Source organism: Tyto alba, unplaced genomic scaffold (assembly GCF_018691265.1).
Source record: "Tyto alba isolate M040663 unplaced genomic scaffold, T.alba_DEE_v4.0 Super-Scaffold_42, whole genome shotgun sequence".
NCBI classification, from domain to species: Eukaryota; Metazoa; Chordata; class Aves; order Strigiformes; family Tytonidae; genus Tyto; species Tyto alba.
The window spans coordinates 28,760,892-28,773,138 of NW_024881318.1; the positions used below are offsets into that span (position 1 = coordinate 28,760,892).

The 12,247-nt window shown below is 36.7% G+C and overlaps 1 protein-coding gene across 1 annotated transcript in view; it reads left to right on the forward strand.

The window, feature by feature from the left end:
* HOMER1 (homer scaffold protein 1) overlaps positions 1-12,247 on the forward strand; it is a 108,503-nt gene that overhangs the window by 70,585 nt on the left and 25,671 nt on the right. The window contains exon 6 of the mRNA XM_042804751.1: positions 2,047-2,203. Coding sequence (XP_042660685.1) covers positions 2,047-2,203 — 157 coding nt within the window. The remainder of the gene's footprint in view (positions 1-2,046; positions 2,204-12,247) is intronic.

The following is a 12,247-nucleotide window of genomic DNA, read 5'->3' on the forward strand; positions in this document are numbered from 1 at the left end:
CATTATGACATTGAAAAAAAATCCATTCACTTCCCTGTTTGCATATTAAATTAGGATATTAGGTGATCAAACAGTTCTCATCCTGTAACTGTCCTGGATACAAAGCTTTTAATCTGCTGTTTTATGTCAGTATAAATTCTTGTGTGTATATTTCTTCTGTGGTGAAAGCTAAGTAGGAAGGCACATTTTTAAACATGTATAGGTATTACACACACACCATTTGCTACTAGTCTTGCCATAACTGGACTACTAAATGGGACTACTCACTTGCATGAAATGGCTGGAATGGATATTTGTTTGCCAGATCAGAACATCAAGGAGGATTTATGAATATGATAACTAGATTTTTTATCATGTTTTTTGCAGAATTTATTGATCAACTGTGCTACTGTAAGTGAAAAGTCTGATTAGAGAAACAGAAGAGTAGACACTGTTACAGAATTTTGTTCTCCTCTTCTCTATTATGTGAGTCAGTGTTCCCAGATGAAGTAGGATCATCATTATTTTAGTTTAGTCATTTCAGATTTAAAGTTTTCAGTGAACTTCTAATTAGTTGACTAGATCATGAAATGGTGGAGCAATTGAAAGAACTCATATTCCTCTTCTGAAGGAACTTGTATTCCAGTTCAAGGGGATGAAGCAGTGTATTTGGAAGGGAACACTGGAGCTGAAAAACATTATGACTGGAGCTGAAATGGTAATGAATGTTCCTTGATGGCTTGTTGATTTTGAACACCTAAGGAGCATTTGTAGGAGTCATAATGTTTTTGAAATATGCGTTTGGTGGGATGGGCTGTGCATGTGCAGGAAGTGGAAAAAAACTCGGTAGAGAAAATGGCGGTAGAATGTTTCATTGTTTGTATGTACAAAGTTCAAATAAATCTATAAACTTATATGCAAAATAGTTTTAATTTATAAATAGTATTAATTTATAGTTTTAATTAATTAAGCATATTGAAATATATTTATTATAATAAATAATTTTATTGTAAGAATTCCTTATAATTCACCACAAACCTATATACAAAAACATTTTGTCCAGTTACAGATCTTTGATTTTCAATGATGCATTTAATAGTGAGCTAATTAGACAAGATTAATTTTTTCTGTATGTATTTTTCCATGTAGGTGTGTACCTCACATGTTATTATAATTGTACAAGTAAACATTGATGAGCTACTTGCATACTAATACACATTCACCTGATGTCTGAGACATTTTCCCCTTGCATACAGTGTGCAAAGATCTGGTCTGCGGATGATGGCAAACTAATTACCTGTGAAAATTAAAGCCCTGTGTTTGTTCAGAGAGTAACTAAATTGTAGGCAAGGTTTGTTCCTCCATAGGCTACTTCAGTAAGCCCCAACATCAGCTTCCTCTTTGCAATAAAGCAATAATATCTATACGCTGCTCAATCTTTAGTCTCTTTTCTGATATTACTGAGGAGGGGCATATTAACAGTATTATGGTGTTGAGATTCAAGATCTTTGAGTTTTCACATACATATTAAATACGGTACTTAATAAAAAAAAGTATATTTCAGGGATAGAAGGCTTGCATTAAGACAGTTGAACTGTAGTTCCAATGTAGTTCCAAAGCACTACATTAGTTTTGTTTAATCAAGTAGGTGACAAATCTTTTTCTACTATCTATTCCATGAAGTAGTAGATTAAAAAAGCACTTTCACTCAATACGTACATATTAAAATAGTGACTAATCATATACATATTCTAGAATTACATACTGCTGCTTTTGGGAAGCTAATGTGGATTTCATCATCCTTAACATTTTATTAAAAAAAATACCTTGTTGAACTGGGAGTGTAGAGGCTTTTTTCCAGTAATGATATACCTATATTTTCTGAATGTATAGTTTTGATGATTTGAGCATTCGGATTCTCATTGGACATTCAGTCGTAGGATTTTTGTATAATTCTATTCTTCCTGGATATTTTGAAAAAAAATTATAAGACATTTAAAAAATAAAAAAAAATAAAATAAAGGAAGATATTTGAGGGCTCTGACCATTTTCATTCCGTCTGTGCAGTTCGACAATCAGCAAGCACTGGGAAGCAGAACTGGCCACCCTCAAGGGTAACAACGCTAAGCTCACAGCAGCCCTGCTGGAGTCCACTGCCAACGTGAAACAATGGAAACAACAACTTGCTGCGTATCAGGAGGAAGCAGAACGTCTTCATAAGCGGGTAAGTCGAGGCAAACAGCCAGGATCCTTGAGGTGGAAGTACTGGTGACTGTATTCTCTCATTTTCAAGGAAAACAAATAAGTTTATTGTTGGGGCTTTAGGTTAATCTTTGAGACAGAAATTAATGATTAATTTAAAGCACACAGGGTTCCTCCATTGGGAAATACTTTTCTTTGTAGCAGTTCTTTTTCTGCAAAGGAAATTGTTGCAGGAAGAGTTATCTAACCTTATGACATGCTTGCCAGCTTTTGCGCTTCATTTGGTGCCATCGTATCTGTTTCAGGACCTTCTCCATAGCATTACGCTTCAGTTCCTCTTGCATTTAAACCCATGGAAACTTGACATCAAATCTGTAAGTTAAAGAAACGCTGTTGCAATTTCCACATACAATAAAGATGAACAGCTTCCTGTCATCCTCGCACTTAAAGAAATCTAAACATAGATTCAAGATCATTATATGCAATTAGAGATCTTCTCCCACTTTCACACAGAAGGGGCTGAGTCCTATTCCCTTCACTGTAAATTTTGCAAAGGTCATTTGGCAAATCAGAAATTAATGCACAGTGGGGGAAGGAATGAGTGTTTGAGGGAGGAATAAAGCATGCAAAGTTGAAGGCTGTGTTATGAAAACATGTATACAGTATTTTAATTTCTCTCCTCTTTCCACATGTAGCTCTATGTATTGAATAATCTATTCACCTTTATCTGTATAAATTTGACATCATAGCTTAGGACATATTTTTGTGCAAAGTGAAGGCAAGATTAGCACATGTATGGAGGGCAGAAATTCAGCAGGCTACATCTAACCTGGGGATGTGGAAGAGTAGCGAGAATTCCCTTGAGCTTGAGAAACCTGGGGAAACGGCAGGTTGTTGGGGCTGTCCTATACCTAGACTGACTTGCAGACAAGGATCTTGAAGTCCCAGCCAAATGATTTGGTAGGGAAGAACAACAGTTTCTGATGGACTGTAACTGTGTGTGCCATAGCTGGCTGGACAAAATGCATGAAGTGTAATTAAAACTGGTGCTTTTTGCAAATGGTGCTTTTTTCAGTTCAGGAAATTGGAAGTTGCTGACAAAACTGCTTTGCTTCAGAAATTTTCCAGTCAGGCATAAGCTTGTCATGTGTGTTTGTACAGAGAGTGACTTTCACTTTGTCATCTCATTTAAACTTCTCCTTCAGACGGGTGGGAGTTCTAAACTGTTCTCCAGGTTTGTCAATAGATAATGATAGTTATTGTTGATAAAATTATTTACATTTCAACTCTGTACTAAATTTACTATAGTGCAGACATTCAGGATTTGACGACCTGATAGGCTTTACTGTGAAGAACACATTGCTAAAATGTGGGCATAATGAGGTAGCATTCTTCCTAATAAAATGTATTAACAGCCATTTTTGCAAAGCTGAGATGATATAGTCCTTACCTAAGAAAGGAAAGTAACATGCAAGAACAGCAGCTGCATTTGCTGTAGGGAGACCCCACCAGACAAGACGAGCAAAGATCTCTTTTTCTTGACGTTACTCTCACTCTTAGTCAAATCTTATTTAAAATACGTTATTGGAAAATACAATTCATGAGTATAGGACCTTTAACATGTCACTTTGTTTTCATATGATGCTACAGTTAACAGAAGTACTAATCAAATCTTTGTAACTGCATTTATTAGTACCTGATTATTTTTCATAACCTTTGCCCAGCAAATTTCCTGCAATTATTTTGTATTTCTGAGGGAATGCAAAATCTTGTAACTTGGGATCTTCTACACTATGCTCTTGATCACCGTTTACATGCCTTTATTAAATGGTTCTGTGATCTGTGACCTCGGGGCTTGGTGACATCTCATGTAAAATATAGGAGCACTCTGTGCCTGTGTCTCTCCTGGCCTGCCTGTAAATTACGACAGGATGGTTCATCAAGAGTACTGCCCTCTGTTGGAATTGCATTTAGAACAATACAGACCTGGCTAACACAATAAATCAAACTCTCTAGGCAAAAGTACTCAATCATGTAAAAAAATTCAATCTCAATCTGTTACTCATACAGTGCAATACAAAAGCTCTTCTAACCTGCATGCTGGAAACTGATCTTTCAAATTGAGGTAGTGCCTCATTTGAAAAACAAACTGCAAGTCACATGCTTCTCTCTTACAAAGATCAAAAATGTGTTGCTGAAATGGCAGATCTGGAGACTGTTGGTTATGGTATATGTGGTAGCAAGCAGTGTTAAGTCACTGTATTGTATTATCTTTCTGTTCAGTTTATCCGTTAAGCTCAGTATAAACATGTAGCTGCAGTTGATCCAAAAAAATGTTCCTCAAACTATAATCTGTCTCACCTGAGATTATGTAGAAGTTATGTATCAAGTCTGAGGTGGTCATCTTTTTTTCTTGTAATCCATGGAGAGACAAAACCATGAAGAGAAAGTGTCCTTCTCAGTCTTTAGAAAACAGTCTAAGGTGTTGAGTTGAATTTACTTCTGTGTTTGTCCATAGGATAATCATCTACATAGTCCTATAGACATACTTTTAGTTAGATAAAATGAGCTCCATCCTTAGTTTGTGGAATCACAGAATAATGTATATTAGAGAGGAAGTTTGGAGGTTATCTCGTCTAATTCTCCACTCAAAGCAGGGCCAGCTTTGAAGTTAGATCCAACTCCAGGGCTGCATCAGGTTACACAGGGATGTGAATCGAGTGTCAAAAAATTGAGATCCCACAACCTCTCTGGGCAGCCTGTTCCAATGTTGGACTACCCTTGTCAAATTATTTTTCCTAATACCTGATCTAATTGAAATTTGCTGTGAAGCAATTTGCATATGTTGCCAGTCCAGAAAAAAAAAGTGGGGTTTGAACCAAAAGAAACTTTTGTGAAAAAAGTTGAATAGACTGGATTTTTAGAAGTACTCATAGAAGAATTTATTTTGAGGAGAAATAAAAATTTGGAAATTAATTTGCATGTTCAGTTGCAATGTAGTTGTTTGATATGGAAAAGTTGTCTGGCACAGTATCTTGCCCACTGCAGAAGAATGTGTGTAGTTATGGATGCACTGGAGGGATACACTCAGAAGATCATAATCTTGTATAAAATAGACCAGCCTCCAAAATGAAGAATGGTATGACCAACACTAGCTGCTATATTTAGTTCAATTTAATGATATATTGTGTGGTTATATATAATGTAATTGTGGTATTCACTCCTTACGTGCTTCAGATTAGTATACAGGTTTTAGTGCCTGAGTCATCTGTCTGCAAACTACAGCAGATTTATATCCTCTGTCAAGTGTAGTGTGTGAGGGGAAGTAACGCATATTGATTAGTAAACTTTGCATTTTTATTTCCATCTTTAGTTTCTTCTTTATACGAATAGTCTTATAAATAACCTTATTTACAAAAATAGTTTCCTCTTTATATTAAAAAAAAAATATTGCTAAAACTGTGTTACTAGTTGACTTCTTACGGTATCTTTTTCCACAGTTTGAACTTTGTCATGTCTTACTTATAAACATCCTTTGATTTCACATTGTATCTCATTCTTTTATCTTCTATTTTTTTCATTCACTGTGGTAAACTGGATCTTTCATCTCATGCGGTATTTGTTGTAAACTTTGCTTTTTAAGTTGTTTTTAATTATTTTAAGCCCAACATTTTTTATTCTATAACTGTTTTAAATTTGACTGAAGTAGTTTTTCTGTGTATCACATGGTTTACACTTTTTAAAATACAGAAACGAAGCTAAAATGCCCCTTTCTTTGATTTTGATTGCATTTTAAAAAACTAAATTCATTTATTATTTGCCTTTTCTGATTAAGATTTACTCATCTATCAGTTCAGGTTTTTTGTATTAACCTACATTTATGAGCTTTCTCTGAGGCCTTTATCTTCCTTCTTCCAATTTTTCTCTGCATTAATAATGCCTAGAGCTGAGACAAAACAGAATGCAGATTGAATGTGGCTTAGTACAAGGATCTCAGTAAATTAAAGTTTTGTTCTCCTTTCTGATACATTGTGAGCGTAAGCGAGAATACTCAGATACTTTGTCAGACATTATATTTTTCAGGAGTTTGTTAAATGAGTGTATGGATTTTTCTCTCTCAAATACAAAGATATAGTAATTTTGGGAAGATGTGATGCCCACTCAAGAGCTTAACTTGGAGCTCTCAGCCTTCTCTCCTCTGATCTGCTCAGAAGCAACTTAACATCAAGGATTTCCCTTAGACAGGGCTGGGGAGCACTCCTACACATCTTACATAGCTTTCTGAAGCCAGAAGGGATTCCTGAGTTTAGAATAGCTCAGTAACAGAAAGAAAAACCCTGAAGTGAGGTACTTCAGACAAATAGAATAGCATTAGTACTAACATTAATCTTGAAACCGCAAAAAGGAAAGGATTGAATGGTGATATGAATTATAGAAAGTAACCAGAAGTTCTGTCTTTGTCACGTTAAAAATGAAAATGATGAATTTTTTTTTCTTGCATGCTAAAGTAAATCATCCTACGACACTGGGCAGTAGCACAGAGTAATAACACCAGTGCATAGTAATAAGAGCTGCACTCATTGAAAACCATTCATCTGCAGGAAAGGATAGCTAAAATGAATAAAGATGAAGGGAAATGATCAAGCTCTTGGGTATTCCTGAAAGAACAGAGAGGTAAACTCTTGAAATCCAGCTTGTTATTTTGCCAGAATTTCTGATAAAATTAGCCTATTATGTTCTGATTCTTTTATTCAGTGAATGAAATAAGTATGAGCACATCTTATGTAGTCGTCAAAACCACCTGACAAATAACAGACCCTGATTTCACTACTGTTAAAAGAAATTTTAAAGTGGATAATAAAAAAATGCATGAGCATACAGAAATAAAACCATGGTCATTTTATTGGAGTATTTCTGTGCTGCTTAAAACAACAGCCTATAAAAGCAGTTACTAAAGTCCACAAGAAGTATGGAACACTATGCAAGCCATCTGCTCAGATTATCTATAGAAAATCTTTGCAGACCCTTTCGCAGTCACCTCCATGTTTCCACCAGTTGCATTAACAATTGAATAATCAAAAGTAAATTTTGAACATGCAGGTGTGATTAAGTTGCTTGCTGAATCAGAGACCGTATTGTGCGCTTCATACTTGCTGAGAAGTCTTACTAGCACCACTATGGGACTACTGTAAATAACTGGGTTTATATGACTGAGGAAGGATGTTATCTAAAAGTGGAAATATGAAAGATGGTGACAGAAAGTGTGGTAACAAGAAATTTATGAATGAGGTTTTGGTCCAGAAATTTATTGGCAACACACCTTCTTTATGTGATGCCGGTCTCTTGTCATCCTCCCATTAAGACTGTGTCCATCCTACCATCACTGAAGAATCCAAACTTATATTATATTGAAATTTGGTTTGATTGATTAAAAAGAAAAAAGTTATCCAAATATAACTTTCTGCTTAAGATACTGTAATCAGCATGTGGCTAGATAGCAGTTTGGAACCATTTGTTTATAATGAAAATAGATGAGTATTTTCAAAGGTAGATATAGGCTGGTTGTCAATTCAATCAAAACTGTGGGATTATCATTTTGTTAGTATTTGTCTGTGCATTTATTTGAAAGAAATATGTGTGCAGATGGACCAATTTTGAGGGCAGAAAAAATTAACGTCTGTGTATTTACATACGCAGTCATTTCATCTGAAATTGCAAGCAAACTCTTGTTGCACTAGAAACTCCTGAAAAGGCAAAAAAAAAGGGCACTCTTGCCCAAGTGAGGTCATAATGTTAAATATTGACCAAATGTTCAAGAGAAATGTTCAGGGGAGTGATAGGATTTTCTATGACACAGTAAGATCTGGAAAGGCTAATTTCTCTGACTGTGATAGTCAGGGGTTTAGAAGACATGTGGGAATATAGTGACTGTTTTTTATTCTTGAAATTACGGTCTTGCCTTTAAAAAGAGTTTATGTTTTAGAGCAGGCTGCAATTATCTACGTAAGGTCAGTTATTATGCTCGCAGTGGAACTAGTTTCTAACAAAAAGAAATCCAGAGTAATATTTTAAAAATCCTTGAGAAGCCATTGCAGAGGCTGACCACTTTCTTTGCATGGCATTAGGGGATACCAAAGGAAAAATACAAACATTTTATTTCAGGGGGGTATGTATTTTTTTCTCAGACATACATTTTTGCTCCTTCAATATCCATTTCAGCTATCATAAGTTCCATGTTATTTTTGAAATGCTATGTGTTGTCAGTCTTGACATTAGATTATCAGAGCATTTCCTAGGACAGGATTTCTGAAATCCAGCACGTACTCTCAGCTCCCTTTCTGTATGTGACTCCTAATACAAATAATCCACATCTAGCCCTTATCAAGATTCAATCCTTGGTTAATAATTACAGTTTACTAAAAAGACAGTCTCTTTTCAGACAGAGCAGTTGAATCAGGATATGTTCCTCAAATTGAAATGTGAATTTGGCTTTTTTTAATGTATGGTGAACTGAAGGCAGGTCTTTCCTGTCTTTTTCCATTTGCCTTTATGGTTTTTATTAGACCAAATTTGCATTTAGGACCCAAGACTATTTCATTAGATTTTTTTTCTGGGAATTCACTTTCACTGAATGTGTCATATATGAGATTATAATTTGGAAAAAAAAAAAAAAAAAAAAGGCAAAAATCCCCCACCAACCAAACTACTATCACTCTGGGAAAGAGGAAAAAAAAATTTTCATGGAAGGGTCTCTCATCCGCATCTTCATTTTACAAAACCTAAGAAAAGTGTTAATATCCATTTATCTGCAAGTTATAAAAAACATATTTGTGGAGGCATGCCATAAACTTTTTATGTAGTCAAAGCTTTGTAGAATAAAATATATCCCCTGCTGGAGAATGAGGAAATTGCTGGATTTAAATCCTCAGGATTAAAGGATGACATATTTGTACTGTGTTTGCTATTGCATGTATTTAATGAGTTGACCAGGTAGCTGGAAAAAGTATTTGCTAATCAGATTGCAGAGGAATGGATGTCCCTTGAAGTTAGTACTAGCATTATCAGGTGCAAGCAATAATGAATGGCTGAAGCTCAAAGCATCAATTTTAGTAAGCTTCTTGTATTTTCAAATATTCCTACTTCAGTTTCATTACTTTCTTCACAAAAATCAAGCAGATGATGGATTATTCCTCTTTCATCTCTGTAGAAACGAATAACCGTGGAAAACATTTTGATATTTCTATGGCTTGAGGCATCAGTGCCCACAGAGAAAAATGTGTCCTTTTCAGCAAAATCTTGGATTGTTTTCTCTGTTGAAAAAAGTAATATATTGTTGGTAATGCACAGAAGTCCCCCCTGCCCCCAGGTTATTGTTTTATCTATGGGTAAATCTTGGAAAACTACAATAATTAATTTGCTGTCAGAAGTGATGTATATGAATAATACTATGGTGTGGGTTTTGTTCTTTCAGCAGCAACCTTGAAAAGTAATTTTCCTTGTTTTCCGCATTTTCACATTTCTTAGCACCAAAAATCTTTCCAGAGTTTTTTATTCTTGAGAGCTATACTGGAATTATTTTTATGATTGGCTTGTTCCATGCCGTCTTGCATCTTACTGTCCACCATGAAGAACTGAGAATCATTTCTGCATAAATTATGTGAAACTTTATGCAGTTATTCCTTGTTTTACTGCCATGCAACATCATTTCTTTTCTCCTTGTGGAAAGAAAAGGACTTTTTTCTTTGTAGGAGGCTCATCTTGAATTATTGATGGAATAATATTGTCACAGTTATCATCCACTTAGGAATATAACTCAACCAGCTAAAAATACGTAATTAATACCTAAATTCAGTCTTGCATGTGAGCACTCTGCCTTGTTCTATAGTGTAGCCTCAGCTAGTAGACCTTGGATATTACATTCCACAGTAAATAAAAGGGATAAAAATATCTTTAGGAAACAAGTTAATAGTGTCAGGTATGTAAATTAGGCTACAGCTACACTGAAAATATGTTGGTAAAATGGGTAAAAAATAGGCTGGATGGCCAGGCCCAAAGAGTTGTGACGAATGGAGTTAAAACCAATTGACGTCTGGTCACAGTGGTCTTCCCCAGGGCTCACTATTGGGGCTAATTCTGTTTAATATCATTATCAGTGATCTGGATGAGGGGATCAGTTGCACCCTCAATAAGTTTGCAGGCAGCACCAGGTTGGGTGGGAGTGTTGATCTGCTTGAGGGTAGGAAGTCTCTTCAGAGGGGTCTGGACAGGCTGGATCAATGGCCGAGGTCAATTGTATGAAGTTCAACAAGGCTGAGTGCCAGGTCCTGCACTTGGGTCACAATCCCATGCAACACTACAGGCTTGGGGAAGAGTGGCTGGAAAGCTGCCCAGCAGAAAAGGACCTGGGGGTGTTGGTCAACAGCTAGCTGAATATGAGCCAGCAGCATGCCTGGGTGGCCAAGAAGGCCAACATCATCCTGGCTTGTATCAGCAATAGTGTGGCCAGCAGGACTACAGCAGTGACTGTGCCCCTGTGCTCAGCACTGGTAAGGCACCACCTTGAATCCTGCGTTCAGTTGGGGCCCCTCACTGCAAGAAAGACATTGAGGTGCTGGAGTGTGTCCAGAGAAGAGCAACGAAGCTGGTGAAGGGTCTAGAGCACAAGTCTTGCAAGGAGCAGATGAGGGAACTGGGGATGTTTAGTCTGTAGAAAAGGAGGCTGAAGGGAGACCGTATTGCTCTCTACAACTGCCTGAAAGAAGATTGTAGCAAGGTGGGTGTAGGTCTCCTGTCCCAAGTAGCGCGTGATAGGATGAGAGGAAACAGCCTCAAGTTGTGCCAAGAGAGATTTAGATTGGATATTAGGAAAAAATTTTTCACTGAAAGCGTTGTCAAGCATTGGAACAGGCTGCCCAGGGAAGTGGTTGAGTCACCATCCCTGGAGGTATTTTAAAGATGTGTGGGTATAGCACTTTAGGGAGATGGCTTAACGAGGGACTTGGCAGTTTTAGGTTAGTGGTTGGTCCTGATCTTAAAGGTCTTTTCTAACCTAAATGATTTTACGTTCTAATACGTCTTTCTTTGCATTTTTGTAGCAGTTGAACTAATTTCTGTCTGAAGTTTAGAAGGAATTTCATGATCTGCTGGTACTGAATTTAAGATGCTGAATGAAAGCTCTTGTTGTTTGGGATTAGAGGTGCACAAATTTATCTCAAGGAAATAATTTGAAAAAATGAATCACCCTGTGACAAACATAGTGCAGATTCATTCAGTCAATTATTGCTTAGGGAAGGTGACTACTTGAAATACTTCTGTCATTCCCACTTTTTTACCTCTGTTTAACTGTAGTCTTTACTTGTAAAGTAGTAGTATGTGTTGGGATTTGATGCAGTCTCCTCTCTTGGTTTCTTTGTGATTTGATTTGGTTTGGTTTGCTTGAGAGGTTCTTCAGTCTTCTGAACCTTTGGGCAGTCACTGTCTTAACTTCACATCAAGGCTGTTACTCCTTGTTGTGTTATGTGGCCCAGAGCCTCACTCTTGCAGTCTTCCCAGCAGCCCAGTGTGTGGTAGCTGTCTGCTGCAATCAAGGCTTCTGCCTGGCATCCTCCTCTATTTATAGGCTGGTGACCCTAGGTTAAAATTTTCAGAAAACTCTAGAATGGCTTCTGCTGGGAAGGTCTAGGCTCTGCCAGAACAAGTTGCCTTGCTGTCTTATTTCAACTGATGTATTTGTCACTGAAGTATGCAGTTAAGTGTAATGCCAGCCATATACTAGAAGAATTAGTTCATTAAATAGCCACTAAAAAGCCTTTTCAGAATTTTTCCCCTACGTGCAGTCCTTACCTGGATGATAAATGCAAAATAAAGAAGCAGAAAATAAGAACAATACTTTTTCTGTCTCAAATACGAAGCCACAGTATTGCGTTTTTTTCAGATAGGCAAGTCAGTGCAGTCTTACGATAGAAGAACCTTGTTTGATCAATTATTGTTCAAAGACTGTTCTTTCAGTCTGAATTCTGTACTGGGAACAAGGCTTAATCACAGGTACATCGTTCAGTGTTGCTGT